The sequence below is a fragment of the Thalassophryne amazonica genome, chromosome 19, assembly GCF_902500255.1.
Source record: "Thalassophryne amazonica chromosome 19, fThaAma1.1, whole genome shotgun sequence".
NCBI classification, from domain to species: domain Eukaryota; kingdom Metazoa; phylum Chordata; class Actinopteri; order Batrachoidiformes; family Batrachoididae; genus Thalassophryne; species Thalassophryne amazonica.
The window spans coordinates 41,056,443-41,082,909 of NC_047121.1; the positions used below are offsets into that span (position 1 = coordinate 41,056,443).

General features: G+C 42.6%; 1 protein-coding gene and 2 long non-coding RNA genes across 3 annotated transcripts in view; 2 read left to right on the forward strand and 1 right to left on the reverse strand.

The window, feature by feature from the left end:
• Positions 1-23,385, forward strand: part of diras1b (DIRAS family, GTP-binding RAS-like 1b) — a 45,867-nt gene extending 22,482 nt beyond the window's left edge. The window contains exons 2-3 of the mRNA XM_034194849.1: positions 21,287-21,627; positions 22,871-23,385. Of these exons, the coding sequence (XP_034050740.1) occupies positions 21,319-21,627; positions 22,871-23,158 (597 nt within the window). The 5' untranslated portion in view covers positions 21,287-21,318 and the 3' untranslated portion in view covers positions 23,159-23,385. The remainder of the gene's footprint in view (positions 1-21,286; positions 21,628-22,870) is intronic.
• On the forward strand, positions 1,558-24,384 carry LOC117531734. Its single transcript, XR_004566717.1, has 2 exons — positions 1,558-1,616; positions 23,787-24,384. It is a non-coding gene; the product is annotated as an uncharacterized LOC117531734 (long non-coding RNA).
• Positions 13,114-24,672, reverse strand: LOC117531735. The gene is made up of 3 exons (XR_004566718.1): positions 24,520-24,672; positions 21,228-21,239; positions 13,114-13,123 (listed from the first exon to the last, which is right to left on the reverse strand). It is a non-coding gene; the product is annotated as an uncharacterized LOC117531735 (long non-coding RNA).
• Positions 24,673-26,467: the final 1,795 nt, after the last annotated feature.

The window sequence follows — 26,467 nt, forward strand, 5'->3', positions numbered from 1 at the left end:
GTATAATTGTAGAGAAGGACTTTAAAATTAAAAGCATGCCATAGATGCAGAGGCACCAAATTCATTTCATTTCATTATAGAGAAGGTAAGCTTCCTTAGATATTCATATATTGCTGTTATTGTTTTGAAAAATGAATTATATAACACCACTTTGCTAGTTTAGGGTGCTGCATTTTAATAGATTAAACACTGGTGGGCACAGCTAACGAAAAAGTTAGCTTTGATAACCATTATTCCGATAACTGATAATTTATCCTTTATGACACTAAACCGACAAACTGCTAAAAAATGTATCTTTATTACAGATAACCGATTAACTTTTAGTATTGATTCGGATGCGGCCACATCAGCTTACACTGTCGGCTTCTGATAAACCAGTTTCAGTTTTAAAATAATGTTAAAATTAGTCCATTTTGTTTGTGTTGAGTGGACTCACTCACTGTAACGTCCAAAGTGAACCTGAACTACACTACCCACAATGCTCCCTGCATCGACCAGCCAATCACACTTTGCACTTAATGATGACATCATCAGCAAGCAACAGGCAGCCAGTCTGCTACAAATACACACCAGATGGACTAAAATGTTTGATTTTAGGGTTTACAAATGTTTTTGACGATTAAACTTTGCTCACTTTACCAGCAAAATAAATAAATACATAAATCTTATGGGACTGAAAGTTATCTGAACTAAATTTATAGGAAGATAATTGGTCCGATGATGGTTTTAAAGCTTATCTGAAAAGCTAATCCACTAGCAAAAACATTAGCATTGATAATGATCTGTTATCGGATTATCTGAACTGCGCCCACCACTGAGATTAAAGCACCAGAAATATGGGAAATCATGCCTGTTGCCATGGCTAAACAAAAGCTCAGAGGCCCACCAAACCATTACGGAAATCCTCTGCTAGGTTGCTGATGAATTACAGAAAAGGACTTTAAAATTTAAAGCATGTCCACGATGTCATTAAGAAGTTGCTTTATCTTAGAGGCTATCTTGAGCCTTCATTGGATTCATGGCAGGTTAGTGGGATCACACAATGCTGTGATTGAGCTCATTTTATTCCACAGAAGGCACGCTTCCTTTTGATATTCATATTTTATCATTTTGTAGAGAAAGATTGATGATAAAATGTCACAAACACCACTTTTAGGTGCTGATGTTTAACAGGTTAAAGCAACAGAAACATGGGAAATTGTGCTTGATGCCATAACTAAACAAAAGCTGACAGGACTGTCGAACCATCATTCAAATCCTTTGGTAGTCTGATATATAACTGCAGAGAAAGACGTTAGACATCAAGGCGTGACATAAAATGCCATTACTGAGCTAATTTTTTTCCACCCCAAAAACTAGGTTTCCATTTGATGTATTGACATTTTGATTAATAATATTAAAAAAATACTATGAAACATCACATTCTATTTTAGAATGCTGGGCTATAATTGGTTGAAGCAACACAAATATGTACTTTCTTCTTGACTCTTTTAAATTAACAAAATAACAGCAAATAATCTTTTTGATTGTGATTTGAGTTTAAAACACACACAGTGTGTGTGTGTGTGTGTGTGTGTGTGTGTGTGTGTGTGTGTGTGTGTGTGTGTGTGTGTGTGGTGTGTGTGTGTGTGTGTGTGTGTGTGTGTGTGTGTGTGTGTGTGTGTGTGTGTGTGTGTGTGTGTGTGTGTGTGTGTGTGTGTGTTTCCTCTGACCTAAAACAAATCCAGCCTGGCTGTATTCAGCTGTGGTGCAGTGACTGCAGGCCTGATTTAAAGTCAAACGTTCCAGTCAACACAGATCAGCCTCTTTGCTAGTGATTCTGACCAACAACTTTGTGTCCTTGTGAAGTTTTCACACCCACAATCCCAACTGTACATCAGCCAGAGTAATCCTCAGGTTTAGAAGCAGAAAGATTATTATTATTATTATTATGTTTATAGCAACAATCAATGCAGCAATCAGTTTGTGCGGTACTGCATGAAAAACAAAACTAAAAAAAAGGGATTTTTCCATAAATAACATCTATCAAAGAATAAAGTGTTCTAAACCGAAAGCTGTTATATTTAAAATAAAATTCATACAGATTTTACAATAACATCATAATCACTTCATAATTCATTATTACTTCTTGCTGGTTGTGTTTGTGGAGATTATTGTTTAATTGTTGTCTTCGTGGCAGCACGGTGGCTTAGTGGTTCGCACTGTTGCCTCACAGCGAGAAGATCATGGGTTCGATTCCCTGTGGCCTTTCTGTGTGGAGTGTGCATTGTTCTCCCCACCTTTGTGTGGGTTCTTTCTGGGTGCTCCAGCTTCCTCCCCCATCCAAATACATGCAGGTTAGGTGGATTGAAAACTGTAAATTGTACGCAGGTGTGTGTGTGTGTGAATGTGTTTGTTTGTCTATATGTGGCCCTGCCACAGACTGGCGTCCTGTCCTTGCACTCTATGGCTGCTGGGATAGGCTCCAGCCCCCAGCGATCCTTACTTGGACTAAGCGGTTGAAGATGAGTGTTGTCTTCGTTGAATCATTCACTGGGTTGTAAATCTACAAATCGTGTTTTTCCAGTTTTGCTTTGAACAACATTATGAAAATAATATCAATACATTGTTTCTCACATTTAAAGTTGTAAGGACTTTCAAATTTCACAAAACTAACAAAATTTAGTTTCAACCTAAATTCAAGCATTGCAACATAGGTTTGTTTTTGAAATATGTTGCAAAGTTACAGCTCATTTTAATGAAGAGAACATATTTATTCCAGGAGAATTCCATAGTGGCTATTTTCTTTTCCTTGTAACAAATGAACACATGCAGATGAAAACAGGAGGAAGCGTGTGTGCACATGCATGGGGTTTTGAAATTACTTGTGACATGGCGCACTTTGTTGATGGGTGTTCCCAGCGTGTGCATGCTAACGTTTGTAATACATCTTGTAAATCACTTCAAAATCAGCACTTGTAGATTTAGAAGTGTTTGTTGGTTTATTTTTCGCTAACTTTTATATATTTTGTAAAACATTAGATTTAGACAGTAATAAGATGTTTCATTTTCCACCATCAGCAGGAGCAGTGTACTTCCCAGCATCTCTTGTGCAGAATTATTCCCCTTCAGGGGGAGAAATTCTAAATTGTTTCCAGACAGCGTGAACTTTCATCATATTGGCAATATGATCTTCTTTGTCTTTCGGCTGTTCCCGTTAGTGGTCGCCACAGCAGATCAATCATTTCCATCTCATCCTGTCCTCTGTATCTTCCTCTGTCACACCAACCACCTGCATGTCCTCCTTCAACACATCCATGAACCTCCTCTTTGGCCTCCCTCTTCTCCTCCTGCCTGGTGGCTCCTTCCTCAGCATCCTTCTCCCTATATACCCTGGGTCCCTCCTCTGCACATGTCCAAACCATCTCAATCGCGCCTCTCTGACTTTGTCTCCAAACCGTCCCACCTGAGCTGTCCCTCTGATATGTTCATTCCTAATCTTGTCCATTCTTGTTACTCCCAAAGAGAATCTCAACATCTTCAGCTCTGCCACCTCCAGCTCTGCCTCCTGTCTTTTTGTTAGTGCCACCGTCTCTAAGCCGTACAACATAGCTGGTCTCACTACTGTTTTATAAACTTTCCCCTTCACTCTTGCTGATATTCTTCGGTCGCAAATCACTCCTGCCACCTTTCTCCACCCACTCCACCCTGCCTGCACTCTCTTCTTCACCTCTTTACCACACTCTCCGTTACTTTGAACAGTTTGTTGTGTGGGCCACTGAAGAGGAGGTACTGCTGGCCCACCACCACAAGATGGCGCCCTGCTTGAAATGCGGGCTTCAAGCACGAGAGGGCGTCGGAGCAACCAGGAGTGACAGCTGTCACTCATTCACTTCTCATCACCACCACCATAAAGGCCGGACTGCAACTCCACCTCCCCGCCGAGAAATCAACTACCATTCAGGTAATTTCTCTGTTGACTGACACTGTGTGTGTTTAACCTGAACTTCTATTGCAGCCGTTTTCCTGGAGTGTTTCCTTATCTGGAGGATTGGCGTTTGGTGTGACAGTGACGGCTTCGCCTCACACCCCAACTCAGATAAGTGGTTGACCAGGAGCTGCACGAGTGTGTGTGATTGGAGGTGGAGGTTCTCCCTCCTTTACTTAAGACAGACTGTGGGATTACTGAGTGTGCAAACTCACACTCATCTGGACTGTCTCTGTTTTCTGCCAGCAGTACCGGGTCTGACTGCTGAAGACAGCGGCCGCCTGGGGCGCAGGGCTTGGCGGCTCCGGTGTTCTTCAGCTCCATTGGTGGTGGAAGCTGTGTGGGGATCCAGCTCTTCTCTCTCCAGGCGTCTTCTATCGTCGAGCCTGCCCACACGTCACCTGGTGTATGATTGACAGTCCACCATATTGTTATTGTCTGTACGTTGTTGTGCGATTCACAACATTAAATTGTTACTTTTGGCTTATCCATTGTCCGTTCATTAACGCCCCCTGTTGTGGGTCCGTGTCACGTCACTTTCACAACACAGTTGACCCCAAATATTTAAACTCATCTACTTTCACCACTTCTACTCCTTGTAACTGCACGATTCCACTGGGCTCCCTCCCATTCGCACACATGTACTCAGTCTTTCTTCTACTGACTTTCATTCCCCTTCTCTCCAAAGCATATCTCCACCTCTCCAGACTAGACTCAACTTGCTCTCTACTCTCACTACAGATCACAATGTCATCTGCAAACATCATAGTCCATGGGGACTCCTGTCTGATCTCATCCGTCAACCTGTTTATAACCACTGCAAACAAGAAAGGACTCAGAGCTGATCCTTGGTGTAATCCCACCTCCTCCTTGAATGAGTCTGTCATTCCGACTGCGCATCTCACCGCTGTCACACTATTCTTGTACATGTCCTGCACTACCCTAACATACTTCTCTGCCACTCCAGACTTCCTCATACAATACCACAGCTCTTCTCTTGGCACCCTATCATAAGCTTTTTCTAAGTCCACAAACACACAATGTAACTCTTTCTGGCCTTCTCTGTACTTCAACAGTATTCTCAGAGCAAACATTGCATCTGTAGTGCTCTTTCTCGGCATGAAACCATATTGCTGCTCACAGATCTTCACCTGTTTTCTAAGCCTAGCTTCTACTACTCTTTCCCATAACTTCATGCTGTGGCTGATCAACTTTATGCCTCTGTAGTTACTGCAGCTCTGCACATCACCCTTGTTCTTGAAAATAGGAACCAGCACACTTCGTCTCCACTCTTCAGGCATCCTCTCACTTTCCAAGATTTTATTAAACAATCTGGTTAGAAACTCTACTGCCATCTCTCCTAAACATTTCCATGCCTCCACTGGAATGTCATCTGGACCAACTGCCTTTCCACTCTTCATCCTCTTCATAGCAGCCCTCACTTCTTCCTTACTAATCTCTTGTACTTCCTGATTTACTCTCACCACATCATCCAGCCTTTTCTCTCGCTCATTTTCTTTATTCATGAGCTCTTCAAAATATTCCCTCCACCTTCTCAGCACACACTCCTCACTTGTCAGCACATTACCATCTGCATCTTTTACCACCCTAACCTGCTGCACATCCTTTCCAGCTCTGTCCCTTTGTCTGGCCAATCGGTACAAGTCCTTTTCTCCTTCCTTACTATTCAACTTCTTGTACAGCTCGCAATATGCCTTTTCCTTTGCTTTTGCCACTTCTCTTTTCACCTTACACCGCATCTCCTTGTACTCCCGTCTACTTTCTTCATCTCTACGACTATCCCAAAAGTTTTTCGCCAACCTCTTTCTCCTTATGCTTTCCTGGACCTCTTCATTCCACCACCAAGTCTCCTTGTCTTCCTTCCACTGTCCAGATGTCATACCCAGTACTGCCCTAGCTGTCTCCCTCACCACATCTGCAGTACTTTTCCAGTTGTCCAAAATTGCTTCCCCTCCAACCAGTGCTTCTCTCACCTGCTCGCTAAATTTCACACAACAGTCTTCCTCCTTCAGCTTCCACCATCTGATCCTTTGTTGAGCTCTCGCTCTCTTCTTCTTCTTTACCTCTAAAGTCATCCTACAAACAACCATCCTATGCTGTCTAGTGACACTCTCTCCTGCCACCACCTTACAGTCTGTGATTTCTTTTAGCTTGCATCTCCTATAAAGAATGTAGTCCACCTGTGTGCACCTTCCTCCACTCTTATATGTTACCCTGTGCTCCTCCCTTTTCTTAAAGTAGGTGTTCACCACAGCCATTTCCATCCTTTTTGCAAAATCAACTACCATCTGTCCTTCCCCATTCCTATCCTTGATACCATATCTACCCATTACTTCTTCATCACCTCTGTTCCCTTCACCAACAATCCCATTGAAGTCTGCTCCTATCACCACTCTTTCATGCTTGGGCACACTCTCCACCACCTCATCTAACACACTCCAGAAATCTTCTTTCTCCTTCATCTCACAACCTACCTGTGGGGCATATGCACTGATGATATTCATCATCACCCCTTCAATTTCCAACTTCACACTCATCACCCTGTCAGACACTCGCTTAACCTCCAACACACTTTTAACATACTCTTCCTTTAAAATGACCCCAACACCATTTCTCTTCCTGTCCTCACCATGGTACAACAACTTGTACCCACCGCCGATGCTCCTGCTCTTACTTCCCTTCCACTTGGTCTCCTGCACACACAGTATGTCTGCCTTTCTCCTCTCCATCATATCAGCCAGCTCTCTCCCTTTACCAGTCATACTACCAACATTCAAAGTCCCTACTCTCATTTCCATCCTTCTAGCTTTCTTCTTCTCCCGCTGTTTGTGGAAATGTTCTCCTCCTGGCAATATTGGCAATATGATATGAATCTCTTATTTTGCTAATGAATAAAATTATAGTGGTGCCAAAGAAAATTCTTTTTGACTTAAATCTAAATAATAATAATAATAATAAATCCCAAGAGGCTGCACAGCTTTAATTTTTGCCACTTTTGTTAAAATGAAAATTTTGAAATTTCAAATAAATTTACTGACATACTAATATGTAATGTTTTCAAATAACTCTTTTGTACTGTATATTTCACTGTAACAGATCCCATTCATTACTCAGGCGTACACAAAATGTAACTTCCTGACTGTTTACTGTGAATAAAGGTGAGAAACTCGACAGCTGTGGATGTTGAAATGAAGACAAAGTGGTTCTGACGCCCCTTAGTGGCTGATTTCAGTACAAAAAAAAATAATTAGCTAATACCTAAATCATTCTAAACAGAACTCGAAAACTGAGCAAAATTATATATAGAACAATTTTGGATGGGTTCCCTCACTCAGAAAACACTGGATGCATCGTCCCCCTCAAACACCAGGGAGTCATTAGATTAAGACTTTCTTGCCAAAGTAAAAGTGTCGACAGGCAAATGAGCAGAAGCCACGCAGGCTTTCTTCCAAATGAAACCGTGGTCGTCTCCAGCATTGATATAAAGCTCTCTCATACGTCACAGAGATTTACAGCTACAGATCGACTGTAAAACTCGAGAGGCGCTCCCCGAATTGCCATTTATTTTGAACTCCTTGACTGATATTATCTAGAAGCTGGCAATGCAATTACAGGGGCCCCTGCCATCAATAGCCGGCTCCTGCCGTGTAACCGTGACAGAAATCCACTTATTCCATCCAGTATTGATGTCGATTTAGTGTTGCATTACAGCTGGAGCTTAGAGAGCAGCACATGATCACAGATGAAGGAGTAGCTGATTATTGGACCTTAACGCTCCTTTAGAACCACAACAGATAAATAATGCAACCAAAATGAAGGCGTAATCACACAGGCGGCACACACAAGCACTTACACGGATACACTTAGATTATGGGAGGATGTCGTTCACATGCATATATAGCGAGATAGCCAGCGAAACTTCATCACAGCACAGTGTTCCGGCTGCCAAGACTGTTGGAGTTTTCTTCCAGTTTGTGCTGCTATTATGTTATCTTAATATCATCGGCAGCTCTAGGCTGGGGTCTGATGGGCCTGTGGCCCCGCCAAAAAACAACAACAACAACAAAAAAAACAAACAAATTATATTTACCATTTAAACACTGGATATTTTCGGCCTCAGTTTCTTACATTCTCTGATTAATCTTGTACTGCAGTGTTTCCTGTTTTAATTAAAATAGCATCCATATAATGTTGCCTGTATGCATTGCAATCAACTGAGCAACTTCACACTACACACATTTTTCTCGCTATTCCATTTGATTTGGTATGCTTGCATGATTACGTTGTCAAACAGTAATTGCAGCCAACTTTCAGGAAGGGTGGATGCAAATAGCTCCCACTCATGGAGCATCTATCCCGATTGTGTCATTTGTTGTTTGTGGTGTTGTTTTCTTCTATTACTCTGCCTGTATGTCACTGTAAAATGACACTGTAAAAATGCAGTGTCAACAGTTAGCCAACTTCAAGCCGCTCACGTCGGAGTACCGTGCACTCAGTACTCTCTCTGGGCATCTGCAACAATGTGTTGTAGCTATGGCGTCTACCACTTGGAATATGACTTTTGGACCTGGTCTTTATACCTATGTTCTGCATAGTTTTCAGATCAGTTGGCAAATCTGATGACCATTTCTGACAGGTCACTGCATGCTTCCAGTGTCAGAATGGGGCTCTAACCTGATAACTAAGCTGCATAATAACTGTGCAAATAATTTTATCTTACATGGTTGAGGATTAGGGTAAGGGAAACAATTCCCAAAATGGGAGTAGTGATGAACAGGAGCACAGAGATTTTGCTGGGGGTGCGTGGTAAGGCAAATGAAATGGGTTGGTTGCAAACATTTTGTTGCTGTCAGATTTTTATGGCTGCAGCTGCATTGCTTTTTATGATAAGCAACATGGACAGTTAAAATAATTTATATTTTGTTAAAATATTCCATCTATATTATAATTGCCAAGTGGCCTGTGTGTGTGTGGGGGGGGGGGGGGGGGGGGGGGGCTTCAGTCATGCAAAAACCAGCAAGAGCTGACATTTGGCATTTATTTTAACCAGCAAGAGCTGACATCTGACATTTGGCTTATGTATTTTGGGTCAAGGATGAACGCTGTGAAAACGGAAAGTTGATGGGGCTAATTGTTTTGGAGATTAGCAATTTTAGCTAACCAGTAAACAATGGACATTGTGCTGCAATGCATCATGGGAGTTTGGGGTTTTAGGGTTTTAAATGTTATAGTGGTTCATGTTAGTTTAACAGTGTTGTTAGTGTTATTGATTTGGTTTTGTAGCTCAATTGGTTTAGTTAAGTGTGTTTTTGTTGTTGTTGTTGTTGTTGTTACCATGAGTGAAACGAGTATTGCTTTTGATGTCTTCCACCACGTCTCTGCATGTGTATGTGTGTAAAAATTAAAAGCACCTGCTTGCAGCAGAATGCAGAAAAGCTGACATTTGCCATTTGGTATGTTTATGTATTTTGGATCAAGGATGAATGGCGTGGGCTAAAGTCAGTTACACCTCGACTTTCTTCCAAATAACACACATCTCATTCATAACATTATAAATACAGGCTTATAATTCCTGCATGTTTTTTTCTGAATTGTGCAGCAGGAAACTGTGGACAGGTGCTCTCCTCCTGTGCGCTCTGCTCCGCTTTGGCTCCATCCACTTAGGACGCAGCACAGAACTCTGAGTGCTCCGGTTTCCTCCCACTTCCACAGACATGCGGGTCAGGTGGATTGGACTCTTTAAATTGTCCATAGGTGTTTGAGTGGGTGTGACTGTGTTTGTTTGTCTGTTTGTGGCCCTGCAACAGACTGGCATCCTGTCCTGGGTGTACCCTGCCTCACGCTCTATGACTGCTGGGATAGGCTCCAGCCCCCCGCAACCCTTAATTGGACTAAGCGGTTGAAGATGAGTGAGTGAGTGGGAACACTAATAACATTTCAGTTTAGATTTTTGTTTGATCCACAGATGAAGATCAAAAATTGGGAGGAAAAAAGTCAAACACTACATGACTAAATTTCTGTCAAACCTAAAACTTTTGCAGATTAGTTAATGCTAAATATTTACACATTTAGCCTAATATGTACAAATGTCAAGCTAAATGTTGAGGAAAATATGCACCTTAATAAAAGAGCTAATTGTTCCTTCTTGAAAGACAGACAAATTAATAAAGTGTCTAATGTAAGGTGTGTTTATTCAAACTTACAATTCATGGATGTTTTGGAGTAATATTGTAGCCTGCGGACTTTTGATGTCAATTTCAATTGCAATTTCAGGGGCACTTCTAAAATATTAATAATATAATAATAAAAAATGTCTGTTTGTGCAAAATTTTGTCTGTTTTTTAGGTGTATGTGTGTGTGTGTGTGTGGGGGGGGGGGGGGGTTAAGACGGCATGTCACCCGGGGAGTAATTCAGTGTAGAACCGCCACTGCATGTGTGCATGATTTTATGAAGTTCAGTGTAAGCACATAATATAATTGTAAATATGTTAAAAAATACATAGATCACAAAAGAAAGTGAAAACACTTATTTCCACTGTGGTCCATTTAAAAATCAAATGGCAAAATAGTGTTATGTGCAGACGCGAGTTGAGGAGCGCGACCAGCATCTGACTGAACCCAGCGCTAAAATAACCAGAAAGTGGTTCTAAAAACAAAACAAATTTATTTCCCTTTTGTGCAATAATTGTGTACAACATAAATGTGCGTTTGTCTGGCGAGGTGAAGGACGGTACGCTCTCCAGTGCCAAAATGGATCGAAGCCCGACGCTTCTGGACCCAGACTCACCGCCGAACACCCCCCAGGTGGACACGACAAACTGACTCTGTGAAGGATGGAAAAGGTGAGGTAAGTCAACAGCTACAACAAATATCCTTCAAAGGCACACACTATCAGCAACACATTCAGGTCTGAATTTAAGCTTTATGTAAATGAGCAGCTTCTCACAACAGGTGGAGGATCATCATTCCATACGCCACGGCAGTGAGAAGCGAGCTGCACAATTCTCATCAATGTTCAAATATACTGCGTAACAAAATATCAAATTACTGTTAACACTTATTCAGACAATCATCACCTGTGATGTGTGCTGACAGCATGTGTCCCTCACCCGTCCTCCTTCACAGGCACGATGTGTCAAACCCAGGCGCGGTCCTCAGCGTCTCACAACCGAACGTCACAAGGTCGAGTTCCCGGCAATTCTGCTTGAATCACTCATGGCTTAAATGCAGAACGCCATCTCATTATCTGCTTCAGCTGAAAGTCTTTAAGTTTACACGTAAGCATCCTCCACAGGTGCAGCTAATAATGCTGATGAGGGTGAAGGACTCTTCTGCCAGCACCGTCTCCACAGACAAAAACCAGTTTGCATACCACCTGGAGAGCAAAGAAAAGAAAACAACACCAAAATGTCCAGCCAAACCCCCCAACACACAACAAATAGAAGTAATGATGATAACAACAACAACAGTAACAATAACAACAATAATAATAACTATTAATAATAGTGTGCGTATATGATAACAAAAATCTAAATTTATTTAACAGGAAATGAAAGGGTTGTATATAGGGATATATATATATATCTATATAAAATATTAGTGTGTGTGTATGTATGTATGTGTGTATATATATAAACTAATATTTTATAGTTACATAGGTTTGTGTGCTGTTCACAGGGTTTTGAACAGTTTTTTTTAGCTGGAAAGCATCAGCTGTGTGTGGAAATGATCATTCTTGAGCATTTAGCAGAACATGTTTGTGAGAAAAAAAATAAGATACATGATATGTGTTACTTTTAATAATTCCACTGTAAAGGTGATTTGTCACTTTATTAATTTTGTTTTGTTCAGTAACAAGTTGTAATTTTTTATATACAGTGCATTCAGAAACTATTCAGTGTTGCATTTTTTCCACATTTTTTGTTAGTCGTATTGTAAAATGGATGAAATTAATTTTTTTCCTCAAAATTCTACACACAATACCCCATAATGACAATGTGAAAAAAAAGCTTTTTTGAGATTATTGCAAATTTGTTAATAATAAAAAAGTATGCAATAACATGTATGTAAGTATTCAGAGCCATGGACATGAAGCTCAAAATTGAGCTCAGGTTCATCCCGTTTCCAATGATCATCCTTGATGTTTCTACAGCTTAATTGGAGTCCACCTGGGATAAATTCAGTTGACTGGACATGATTTGGAAAGGCACACACCTGTCTGCATATAAGGTCCCACAGTTGACAGTGCATGTCAGAACACAAACCAAGCATGAAGTCAAAGGATCTGTCTGTAGACCTCTGAGACAGGATTGTCTTGAGGCACAAATCTGGGGAAGAGTACAGAAATATTTCTGCTGCTTTGAAGGTCCCAATGAGCACAGCAGCCTCTATCATCTGTAAATGGAAGATGTTCGGATCCACCAGGACTCTTCCAAGAGCTGGCCGCCCGTCTAAACTAAGTGATAGTGGGAGAAAGGCCTTAGTCAGTGAGGTGACCAAGAACCTGATGGTCACTCTCAGAGCTCCAGCATTGCTCTGTGGAGAGAGGAGAAACTTCCTGAAGGACAACCATTTCTGCAGCAATCTACCAATCAGGCCTGTATGGTGGAGTGGGCAGACGGAAGCCACTCTTTAGGAAAAGGCACATGGCAGCCTGCCTGGAGTTTGCTATGAAAAACAAAATTCTCTGGTCTGAGACAAAGATTGAACTCTTTGACATGAATGCCAGGCATCATGTTTGGAGGAAACCATGTACTGCTCATCACCTAGCCCAGGGGTGCCCAGGTTTGGTCCTCGAGATCTACCTTCCTGACACTCTTAGTTGTCTCCCTGTTCCAACACACCTGAATCCAATGAAAGGCTCATTAAAAGCCTGCTAACGAGTCTTTCATTGGATTCAGGTGTGTTGGAGCAGGGAGACAACTAAGAGTGTCAGGAAGGTAGATCTCGAGGACCGAACTTGGGCACCCCTGACCTAGCCAATGCCATCACTACAGTGATCATCCTGACCTCAGACTGGGGCAATGGTTCATCTTTCAGCAGGACAATGATCCTAAGCACACAGCTAAAATATCAAAGGAGTGGCTTCAGGACAACTCTGTGAATGTCCTTGAGTGGCCCAGCCAGAGTCCAGACCTGAATCAGACTGAACATTTCTGGAGAGATCTGAAAATGGCTGTCCACACGCACTCTCCATCCAACCTGATGGAGCTTGAGAGGTGCTGCAAAGAGGAATGGGCAAAACTGCCCAAGAAGTAGGTGTACCAAGCTTGTGGCATCATATTCAAGAAGACTTGAGGCTGTAATTGTTGCCAAAGGTGCATCAACAAAGTATTGAGCAATGGATGTGAATGCTTATGTACATTTTATTTCTTAGTTTTTTATTTTTAATAAATTTGCAAAAATTTCCAAAAAACTTTATCATGTTGTCATTATGGGGTGTTGTGAGTAGAATTTAAGGGGAAAAAAAATGAATTTACTCCATTTTGGAATAAGGCTGTAACATAAAATGTGGAAAACGTGGAGCGCTGTGAATACTTTCCGGAATTACAATGATTAAAACAACTTCCAGTGGAATTTGGAATCAAAAGACCTGTACGTATGTCGGAGTGTGCGGGTGTGTGTGTGTGTGTGTGTGTGTGTGTGTGTATGTGTATGGGGGGGGGGGGAGCTTGAAAATATTCTTATCTACAAAAGGGGAGCCCTCAGAATCATTGGGTTAGGGTTTAATTTTTGCCAAATACATGAAAATTTTCACAAGTTGGACAACAGTTCTGTTTCTGGACTATGGCTTTGCACACTTTCAGGAGTCTTGCACAGTAAAAGTAAGTCCTTTCAGCTTCTCCCTTGTTTTCACCCGAAGTTGCAACAACAGATCCAAAGTGGATCCGTATGCTGATTTGGGACAAGTTTCATGGCAGATGTTGCCTGACGCAACTCCACATTACACACTTAAAAGATTGACTGCCACCCCTGCCCTAGGAATCTTGCACTACATACCGTGATCGGGATGGTATGGAGAATCCATAACCTCGAAATACCTTTTCTGACCTGAGTCTCCAACAGTCTCTCCTAACCAGACTCATACTGCTTGGCTTCTCATGGTGGCTCCCGTTTGAAAACCAATGAAATATATTGTCAGACCGGAAGGGTTATGAAACTATGTGGTTATACTCTGCTTTTGAGTTTCACCTCAGGCTGTATTACACTCTGCATTGTTGTTCCTCTTTCTGCAAGATATAATAAATACACAACAGACATCTCAGCATCTTTGATTCTTTATTTGACTTTCATCACTCACAGGGTTTTGACAAATTCTTCCATCAAATCATTTACCATTTATTTCTCCTCTGAGTGCCCTCATTTTCACTTTCTGATTATTAAATGTATACAGCATTTTGCAAAACAAGCAATAATTCAGATTCAGATCACCTGCTGCATGTACCCATGCAGGGACAGCCTGTCAATGTGCGCGCTGTGCTCGCTGTAGCCGGTCGCAAAAGCAATATATACTTTAATGTATTTCCACGTGAGGACAGCAAGCACACACACACGCATCACTGTGAGCAGTTGTAAGGCTAGGTCATTCAAAACATGGTACACATTCTACAGCTGTGACGTCCAGGAGCAGAGATCTTAACAGTCGCTGCTGTCGGCAGACAGCCCCCCCCCCCCCTCACACACACAGACCAAAGTGTCACTCTCTGTTTCTGTGTTATGTGATCTTTTTGTTTTTTAGTAATTTTTTATGTAGTTGTGTATGTAGCTATTGTAATAAGTAAGACCGTTCGGCTGCTCCCTTGTTTGCACTTGGGGTCACCACAGCAAATCCGAGGTGGATCTTCATGTTGAAGTGGCACAAGTTTTATGCCGGATGCCCTTCCTGACACAACTCCACATTACATGGAGAAATGTGGCAGGGGTGGGATTTGAACCAGGAACATTCTGCACCGAAACCAAGTGCACTTGTTGTGTGTTGGGGGGGCGTGGCTGGCTGTGTTGGTGTTCTTTTCTTTTCTTTGCTCTCCAGGTGGCATGAGGGCTGATTTGTCTGTGGAGAAAGTGCTGGCTGAAGAGTCCTCACCCTTATTAGCGTCATGTGGAACACCTGTGGCAGGGGCTCACGTGCGGCCTTGAAGACTTGCAGCTGGAGCAGATAATTGGATGGCGTTCTGCATATAAGTCATGTGTGATTTGAGCAGAACTGCCGGGAACTCGACCTTGTGACGTTTGTTTGTGAGACGCTGAGAACCGCGCCTGGGTTTGACATATCGAGCCCGTGAAGCAGGGAAGGGTGAGGACACATGCTGTCAGCACACGCTAAAGGTAATTAAGTGATTAAGTAATTGTTGATGGTGTCTTGGTGTTTTGTTGCACAGTGGACTGGGACTGTGAAGAGAGTTGTGCAGCTTGCTTCTCACTGCGGTGGCGTGCAGGATAAGTGATCCTCCGCTTGTTGTGAGAGGCTGCTCATTTGCATAAAGTTAAAAAGAAACATTGACCTAAGTGTGTTGCTGATAGCGTGTGTTATGCGAAAGATAGAGTTGTATCTGCTGACTCACCTCACCTTCTCTTTGCTCCACAGAGAATCGGTTCGTCGTGTCCACCTGGGGGGTGTTTGGCGGTGGTAGTGAGTCCAGGAGCGCCGGGCTTTAATCCTTGCGGGCGCTGGAGAACGTGCCACTTATCACTCCACCAGAGGGACGCTTTTATGTTTTACATTTGTAAGCACAGGTGAAAAATAAATTGTTTCTGTTGGGAACCGCCTTCTGGTTATTTTAACTGCTGGGTCCTGTCAGACGCAGGTCCGCTCCTCAACCCGCGTCGACACATAACAGCACTAACTACTTGGCCACCACCAAAGAATACAAATAAAACATAAGAAGAGCGCACTGCTTCATTCATGTCATTTCTCACCCATATTGGCCTCTCTTCATTGGCTTCCTGTTAATTCTAGAATAGAATTTAAAATTCTTCTTCTTACTTATAAGGTTTTGAATAATCAGGTCCCATCTTATCTTAGGGACCTCGTAGTACCATATCACCCCAATAGAGTGCTTCGCTCTCAGACTGCAGGCTTACTTGTAGTTCCTAGGGTTTGTAAGAGTAGAATGGGAGGCAGAGCCTTCAGCTTTCAGGCTCCTCTCCTGTGGAACCAGCTCCCAATTCAGATCAGGGAGACAGACACCCTCTCTACTTTTAAGATTAGGCTTAAAACTTTCCTTTTTGCTAAAGCTTATAGTTAGGGCTGGATCAGGTGACCCTGAACCATCCCTTAGTTATGCTGCTATAGACTTAGACTGCTGGGGGGTTCCCATGATGCACTGAGTGTTTCTTTCTCTTTTTGCTCTGTATGCACCACTCTGCATTTAATCATTAGTGATCGATCTCTGCTCCCCTCCACAGCATGTCTTTTTCCTGGTTCTCTCCCTCAGCCCCAACCAGTCCCAGCAGAAGACTGCCCCTCCCTGAGCCTGGTTCTGCTGGAGGTTTCTTCCTGTTAAAAGGGAGTTTTTCCTTCCCACTGTAGCCAAGTGCTTGCTCACAGGGGGTCGTTTTGACCGTTGGGGTTTTACATAATTATTGTATGGCCTTGCCTTACAATATAAAGCGCCTTGGGGCAACTGTTTGTTGTGATTTGGCGCTATATAAAAAAATTGATTGATTGAATTGATTGATTGATTTCATGACTGTATGTCTATGACCACGGGTCATGTACAGAGGCACAGAGGGATCATGCTTGTATTATCATCTTGATAAGAGGTATTAAATATTGGACATTGCGGTGCACTGCAAAAACTGCCCCTCTCAAAATAAGCCAAATAATCCTAAATCTAGCCAAATTGTTTTGTATTAAGCAAAAAAAAAAATATGCCAATGGGGTAAGAAAAATTTGCTTGGTTAGAATTCTCAAAACTAGCAAAAATAAAACATTATGTAAAAAATGCTCGACAAGATTATTTTTCTATTTAGACAAAAAATAAGTCCAATTTTCTTTAAACAAGTCTTTTTTACTTTCTTAGATATCAGTTTTTGGTGTGTGTTTTTTTTTTTGGTGTGTGGTTTTCATTGTTTTTCTCCACAGCAGCAGCACAATGTCGTGCAACACCTTCCAGCTGCTCGCACTGTGTCCGTGCAAGCGCAAGAGTGTGCAAGAAACCTTCGCTGCAGTATTGTGCACACTTGTCTGACCGTGCATCCCTCCCAACAGCAGGTGGAATGTTTCATGGTTCGCCATTTCGTTTTTGCTTCGCGGATTTTCCTTTGTGTGAAGGGGCCCTAAGCAACTGTAAGCAAACCTACACAGTAAAATCACCAGTGTAAAACTAACACTGACAGTGTTAAATTAACACTGACAGTGAACATATAGTCCTACTGTAGTCAGAGTGGCAACAACAGATCCAAAATGGATCTGTATGTTGATTTGGCACAAGTTTCATGGCAGATGTCCTTAATGATGCAACTCCACATTACACAGAGAAGGGGCAAGGGTGCTCTTGAACTAGACCCTTCCACACTAAAACTTCTAAGAAATGTTGTGGCAATCACTCAGTCAGGACAAAAATTGTGAGCAGGTGACCACTTTCGAGCTGGCTGTGAAATTTGTCTAAGTGCCCCCATGACTGTGGCGCCGCAAAGCAACACACATGTGGCATGCCAGAGTGTCTTTCTTTTGTTGACAGTGAACATGTAGTCCTACTCTAGTCAGAGTGGGACCATATGTTCACTGTCAGCATTAATTTAACACTGTCAGTATTAGTTTTACACTGGTGATTTTACTGTGTACGCAACCATGCTTCATTGTACGCCAGCCTATGCCCACGCCAAATCTGTGCATAGCAACTTTTTTGGGGGGGCATACTCGATACACAGCACAATGCAACACTACGTAGGCCTGGTGTGAAAGGGACTTCCTGTAAGTTGTGAATCATTTTACAGTTACGGGCTTTATTTTTGTATTGATATTTTCAGGTTTTTGCACAAAACGAAAAGTCAAAATCAGTAATAGTTTTATCACTTAATAACAAGACGTTTCAACCATAGATGTACATTGATCAGCCATAACATTGTGACCATCTGCCCAACACATTGTGTAGTACCCCCATAGACACACACACACATTTACACTTCTGCCAGCAAAACAGCTCTGACCCATCGAGACATGGACTCCACTAGACTTTTGAAAGTGTGCTGTGGTATTGGGCACCAAGACATGAGCAGCAGATCCTTCAATGCCAGGTAACCTGAGAGGTGGGACCTCCATGGATTGGACTTGTTTGTCCAGCAATCCATATTGATGGTTCACCATTTTTTGCCCCTTGTGGTCTGTATTAACCACTACAAATCAAATCAATTTTATTTATATAGCGCCAAATCACAACAAACAGTTGCCCCAAGGCGCTTTATATTGTAAGGCAAGGCCATACAATAATTACAGAAAAACCCCAACGGTCAAAACGACCCCCTGTGAGCAAGCATTTGGCGACAGTGGGAAGGAAAAACTCCCTTTTAACAGGAAGAAACCTCCAGCAGAACCAGGCTCAGGGATCAGGGAGGGGCAGTCTTCTGCTGGGACTGGTTGGGGCTGAGGGGAGAGAATCAGGAAAAAGACATGCTGTGGAAGAGAGCAGAGATCAATCACTAATGATTAAATGCAGAGTGGTGCATACAGAGCAAAAAGAGAAAGAAACACTCAGTGCATCATGGGAACCCCCCAGCAGTCTAAGTCTATAGCAGCATAACTAAGGGATGGTTCAGGGTCACCTGATCCAGCCCTAGTATAAGCTTTAGCAAAAAGGAAAGTTTTAAGTCTAATCTTAAAAGTAGAGAGGGTGTCTGTCTCCCTGATCTGAATTGGGAGCTGGTTCCACAGGAGAGGAGCCTGAAAGCTGAAGGCTCTGCCTCCCATTCTGCTCTTAAAAACCCTAGGAACTACAAGTAAGCCTGCAGTCTGATAGCGAAGCGCTCTATTGGGGTGATATGGTACTATGAGGCCCCTAAGATAAGATGGGACCTGATTATTCAAAACCTTATAAGTAAGAAGAAGAATTTTAAATTCTATTCTAAAATTAACAGGGAGCCAGTGAAGAGAAGACAATATGGGTGAAATATGCTCTCTCCTTCTAGTCCCCGTCAGTACTCTAGCTGCAGCATTTTGAGTTAACTGAAGGCTTTTCAGGGGACTTTTAGGACAACCTGATAATAATGAATTACAATAGTCCAGCCTAGAGGAAATAAATGCATGAATTAGTTTTTCAGTATCACTCTGAGACAAGACCTTTCTAATTTTAGAGATATTGTGCAAATGCAATAAAGCAGTCCTACATATTTGCTTAATATGCGCATTGAAGGACATATCCTGATCAAAAATGACTCCAAGATTTCTCACAGTATTACTAGAGGTCAGGGTAATGCCATCCAGAGTAAGGATCTGGTTAGACACCATGTTTCTAAGATTTGTGGGGCCAAGTACAATAACTTCAGTTTTATCTGAATTTAAAAGCAGGAAATTAGAGGTCATCCATGTCTTTATGTCTGTAAGACAATCCTGCAGTTTAACTAATTGGTGTGTGTCCTCTGGCTTCATGGATAGATAAAGCTGGGTATCACCTTCGTAACAGTTAAAATTTAAGCAATGTTTTCTAATAATACTGCCTAAGGGAAGCATGTATAAAGTGAATAAAATTGGTCCTAGCACAGAACCTTGTGGAACTCCATAATTAACCTTAGTCTGTGAAAAAGATTCCCCATTTACATGAACAAATTGTAATCTATTAGATAATATGATTCAAACCACCGCAGCACAGTGCCTTTAATACCTATGGCATGCTCTAATCTCTGTAATAAAATTTTATGGTCAACAGTATCAAAAGCAGCACTGAGGTCTAACAGGACAAGCACAGAGATGAGTCCACTGTCTGAGGCCATAAGAAGATCATTTGTAACCTTCACTAATGCTGTTTCTGTACTATGATGAATTCTAAAACCTGACTGAAACTCTTCAAATAGACCATTCCTCTGCAGATGATCAGTTAGCTACACACCTGGAACATCTCACAACATCTACAATTGTGATGATTAGAAGTGGGCGATACCGGGAATTTTGGTATTGATCCGATACCAAGTAAATACAGGTCCAGTATCGCCGATGCTGATACTTTTTCATATTTAAGCTTCATAGATCCAAAGGATCCAAAAGATCTAGGATAGAATTTTGTCAAACATTGTACTTGACAACAAAATACTTTATCACAGTCAACATTTTTGTTTAAAAAATATCACTCAACACAACAAACATCTCCTGAGGTAGAGGGCTGACAAACCACAATACAAGGGTGCGCTGCTCCGTGCTGTGTGACACAGTGCAGCGCTGCTCTTACAGACCTAGAGTAGACTTTGATGAATCTGCGTGCGCAGCAGTCAGTGCTTGTGGGAGAGAAAAAAGCTTGAGTATCGATCTTTTTACACAAGGATCGTTCAATATCAATACCAGCGTTGGTATCGATATTAGGATTGATCCGCCCACCTCTAGTGATGATGCTCTCGCCCTTTTTCCCTGCTTCCATCACATCAACCTCAAGGACAAAATGTTAACTTGCTGCTTAATATGTCTCACCCTTGAACAGGTACTGTTGTAACGAGATATTCAGTTCTTTTCTTCCACGCTCTGTCTGTGTAGCACAGGCGGAAGTCAGTCGTTGTTTTGTCGCATTTCTGTGAATGATCAAATAGAAGGTAAAATGGTAACATTCTGCAGGTTATGTTGTTCGGTTTGGCTACGGCGCTGTGACGGAGAGGTGTGGGTTCAATTCTGTTATTTTTAGCCTGTATTTGTGTTACATTCCATTACACAGGGTTTGTGTAACGATGACCATCCCCTGGAAGACTGGAGAGTGTTCTCCTCTTTTGCAGGGCCTCTTCTGAGTTTTGCTGCAGCTGTTTAAGCTGATAAATGAGTATTTGCTGAAGTGTTTTTAGTTTGGGAACTAAGAAACGGCGGCTCTGCGACTGGTATTGATTAGGGAAATGTCTACGTCAGGTGAAACACTTGGAGCTGCGCCAATCTCATCTTTTGTAATTTGTACTTTGGCTCATTGTCAGACTGCTAGAACAGAATGTGCACTTTCACTGCCCTGAGGTCAAGTCCCACTGGTTTGTGTCCTCCTGATCTTTTCCCACCTGCAACCCAGCTGTCTAGACAGAAATGACAGCAAAGAGATGATTGCTCATTTGCATGTACTTCTGCTCTTCCCTAACCCTCCTTGTCACCTACAATCTTCCCACCCCAACATGTCGCAGGTGTAACACTGTCTGATTCCTGAGGGGGCAGAATGCCGGAACAGAGCAACGACTATCGTGTGGTGGTGTTTGGGGCAGGAGGTGTAGGCAAGAGCTCCTTAGTGCTGCGGTTTGTCAAAGGCACCTTCAGAGATACCTACATCCCCACCGTGGAGGACACCTACCGCCAGGTGATCAGCTGTGACAAGAGCGTGTGCACCCTGCAGATTACAGACACCACGGGGAGCCACCAGTTCCCAGCCATGCAGCGCCTGTCCATCTCCAAAGGCCACGCCTTCATCCTGGTGTACTCCATCACCAGTAAACAGTCCCTGGAGGAGCTCAAGCCAATTTACCAACAGGTAGGGATGTATGCAGCCTTACAATCATCATAATAGAATCTGAGATGCTTTTGTCCGTCTGTTTGCTGCCCAACTCCTTGAAGATCTTTTTTTTTTTGTCAAATTCCACCAAACTTTAATAGGGATTGTTTTGGAAAAGGTCAATTAGGGTGAAAGGATGAAATTTAGATTTTTTTTTCTTACGAGGAAGTCCAACAGACTTGGCACACATATACATGTGGGTTCTAAAATTACCTATGGGAGATCAAAGTCAGTCATTTCTGTCAAGGCCACTGAGGTTAAAATTTAAGTTTTTCACTGATTTCCATCAAATGTAGCACAGATATGTGGGTGGGTTCTGGAACTGGCCCACAAGTTCAAATTTGGCAATGGTCAAAAGTCATCATTTAAGTTCATCCATTCATTTTTCTACCACTTATTCGGGTCCGGGCCACGGTGGTAACAGACCAAGCAGCTCATTCCACACTTCCCTGTCCTTAGCCAAGTCCTGTAACTCTTCCCAGGGCATCGCAAGGCCTTTCCAAGCCAGATGGGAAATACAATCCCTCCAGTGAGTCCTGGGTCTTCTGCAGGTCCTCCTCCCAGTTTTCCGTGGCTGGAAGACCTCCTTAGGGAGAAGGCCAGATGCCATCTTCATGCCTGAAGAGATGCCTGTTCCATCTCACCTGGCTCATTTCGATGCAAAGAAGCAGCGGCTCTACTCCAAGTCCCTCAGAGTCAAGTTTCTCACCCTGTCCAGGAGTATAAACCCACATACCCGATGGAGGAATCTCATTTTTGCCACTTGTAAACGCAACCTATTCTTTTGGTGACTACCCAAAGTTCATGATCATAGGTGAGGATAGGAGTGCAAATTGACTGGTTTACAGCATTTATGTTTTTCAGTCAAATTTGCATCAAACTGCACATCTATGTAGGTTTTTCAGGAATTGCACAGTAAGGCCAATCATTGTGGCAAAGGTCATATCTGCTCCTCCCGGGTTGTTTTGCTGATTTTGACCAACCTTGATATGTCAATGAAGGTTGACCCTGAAACTAACCTTCAAAGAATTCATTTGGGTGAGAGAGACCAAGGTATTTGGTTTTCAGTCCAGTTTGGATCAAATGTAGCAACACGTAGGTGGATTCTAGAAGGTCAGCAAAACCTTGACAGATGTCACTGTATTAAAAAAATGAACCCATCTGCTAATCCTCTAATTGTCAGTAAAAACTGTTCAGAACACCTGCACCTTCTCTTCTCCAGGTCCTGGCCATAAAGGGCAATGTTGAGGCCATTCCCATCATGCTTGTGGGCAACAAGAGTGATGAGACGCAGCGGGAGGTGGAAACCAAGGACGGGGAGGCGCAGGCCAACCAGTGGAAGTGTGCCTTCATGGAGACATCAGCCAAGACCAATCACAATGTAACTGAGCTCTTCCAGGAGCTCCTCAACCTGGACAAGAAGAGGAACATGAGCCTCAACATCGACGGCAAGCGATCAGGGAAGCAGTCCCGCGCCGAGAGACTGAAGGGCAAATGCAGCGTCATGTAAAAGGAGAATCCAGGTGAGGAGGAAGGGAAGATGGAGAGGAGGGGGTTAGGAAAGCTGAACGACGAGAGAAGAGTGAGTTCTGCACTCATCAGTCAGACCACAAACACAAGCTCATCATCTACATCCTCCTCCGTCCAGCTGGTGCATTTACACACACGACTCAGCGGTTACTTTGGGAACATAACTTGCGTTCACTTTGGAGCAGATGTCCACATGCATTCTGCAAAGAAAACAAAAAAAAAATAGCGGATTGGAGGTGAGGGGGCAGCGGGACTCCTGTGGGCATCAGAGAAGATACAACATGGATATGGACTTAGGCATCAAGGAGCTGTAATGAAGAGGACAGATGCTGCTCAGGAAAGTCTGAAGGTGACTGACCAACAAAACGTTTTAGCACGCTCTCTCTCTCTCTCTCTCTCTCTCTCTCTCGCTTCTAGATCCTTCCAGCTCAGCTTGGCGCCTGCGAAACCTCCAACTCTGCCCAAACCCCCCAAACATAAAGTAGAGAAATTAAGAGGCTGCAAAGTCATCACATAGTTCACGGAGCTGAGGTGTCCCTCGTGCACAAGACTGGAATGGACAGAGGACTCAACTTGTGACTGAGCCGTAGTCTTTGTGTGTGTGTGAGTGTGTGTGTGTGTGTGTGTGTGTGTGTGTGTGTGGCATGAGTGAGAAGCAAATTTAAATGGAAGTGCGCCACATCTGAGGCTCTGCTGCAAGTCATTTACTTGGGATATCTACATAATCATCGATTCAAAGTCATCACAGACACAATCATTTATAGTTTCCTCATGATCCAAACCTTCACTCTGCAGTTAAGAGTCCAAATACTCCACTTTGTCCTCCTGTCATTCACCCCGAATGCTAAAAAGACCAGCTGACACTCTTCTTCTTTATCCTCTCCCAGATGTCACTGTAACTGGGGAAAAAAAAAAAAAAAATCAACTCATCTGCTAATCCTCTGATTGTCATCAGCAGGGTGTATGTACACGCCACTGATACCACGCAACAACCCTTTTAAGATTCTCCAGTCCTGCAAAATAACTCTGCACAGACTCAGTTACAGAGAGGACACCGACTTGCGCCAAAATATCCCCGCACTTGGAAAGCCGTCGCCAAGCCAACAGGACAAAACGATGACCCAGAATCAACGAAGAGGAGAATGTCAGATCATTTCTTTTTGCCTTTTTTTTGTTGGATTATTTATTTGCTTTGTGATGCTGAAACGACACACACAAAAAAGCACACGAAAAGGGATGGATGTAAATTCCTCATCTGTAATTGCATTCGGTTTGGCACCTCTCGCACGTTCACCACACATGCACACGGGGCATGTGCACAAATCAAATGCATTCATGCACGTACTGGGGGAAAAAAAAGCAGAGTGCAGCGATAATCATCCCGAAACGCTGCTGGCTGGTGATTTTGCAAAGGGAAGCAGGGCTCACTCAGCCTCAGCGCCCTGACATTGCACTTTAAATCATCCACTCACACACACACACACACACACACACACACACACACACACACACACACACACACACACACACACACACACACAATTGTAATTTGCCATATTTTTGCCTATTAGAATCACCTCTCAATTGCTCTTTATCCAAAAAAAAAACAAAAAACATCCATCTTTGTCACACAGGAGCTCTAAATATTGTAACAGGACAGCCAAAAGCACAATACTTTTTTACCTACATATCTATTTGTACATTTTTGGTTGTTGTTAAATATGATTATTCTTGTCTTTTTTTGTGCAATTTGCTCTGTACTATCTTATTTTTAAGTCCTGGATATGGAGGAAAAAATCATGTCGTGATGATTGCTCAATCTCAGCGTCAAACCCGTGTCATTTTGTCCGGTACACGGCACAACCAGGTTGTGGTTCTGCTGAACAATAAGGTATTGTGATGTGACTGACAGCTGTGGTTGTGAAATGTGCAAATGTTTTAATGTAAGATTACTCATCCTGCACCGCATTTCTCCATCTCTCAGGTGGTTTGAAGAACAATTTGGGGCAGAAATGACAGATAATCTGCTCCTGTACTGTAGAACCAAAACATACAGATGATGTCCCTTTCACTATGTCTTTATCGCTCTGGAAAACAACAACAAAAAAGCACAGCAACTGTTCCCATGTCTAATTGTCAGCCTCTATATGTGCAGCAGAATCAACAACAGCCGGTTTTGCAGACCGAATGCACCCCCCCCCCCTCCACCCCCTAAAAATCGGTCAGCCTCCCTTCACTGTGCATGCGTCATTTGGGACCACAGCAGTTCGTCTGAGTCTGACTCACTTCACCCAAAGCGATCAAATGGATTAATGGGATTATTAACCATCAGATAACAAGATAAAACCTCTTAAATCATTCTAAAGTCAGTTTTAAGCAGAAACAAGTCCATTTTAAGCAGAAGCAAGGCGGATGCTTTGAATGACCGATGTGCAGTGAACACATCAGCTAGCAGCTCGCGCTCTGATCGTTTCATCTGTTTTTTATGATGAAATAATGCAGAATTTTTTTGTGAAAATGAGATAGATGATGACTGGAGTGCAGTTTGAAGCAGACACGAGGTGATAATCCGTGAACCGCGGCTAATGATGCATGCGCAGGGAAGGCAGAAGGCGGACTGATTTTTAGGGGGGACCCTTCAGTCGGCGACACTGTGCGCTGTCGGGTGACATTTTACTTGAAAGCTTGCTTATTGCCTCATATTTATCACAGTGTTGCTAATAAGCACCATGTAAAGTGTCATCGCTGCCCCTCCAAACTAGACACACAAAAACAGTGTATTTATTGTAAATAAGCATACAGTAGGTCAAATAAAATGTTTCGAAAAGCTTCAAGTAAGATGTTACCCAGTTTCCCGTGTAAAGAAACTATTCTCCCCGCTGTAATCAGGATAGAGCACTACAGTAGGAGCTGTATTATACTGCTTAATGATGCTCATAATATTCTGTGTTTGACACATTGTCTCTTCAGATTTATCAATTATATAATATTAACAAAATGTGAATATGTAACTAAAGGTTTGCTCCATTGCCATTACGTTTTTTTTTTTTTTTAAGCTGTTGTAATTCGATGTTTTGTACTTTGCACTAACGTGAGGTCCTGTTACATTTAAAAGAAAAAACACTTATCGTAAGCGTGCCCTTTACCTCCTTAGATGCCAGGGATGCTCACATTTCCATTTGTCTCGCTGGTGTCGCATCATCCACATCCAGATGTTTGAAAAAGGTCTGACGTAAAATATGTTTGGCTGAAAAACAGAGATGAAAATGAAGCTGTCATATGCTGAGCG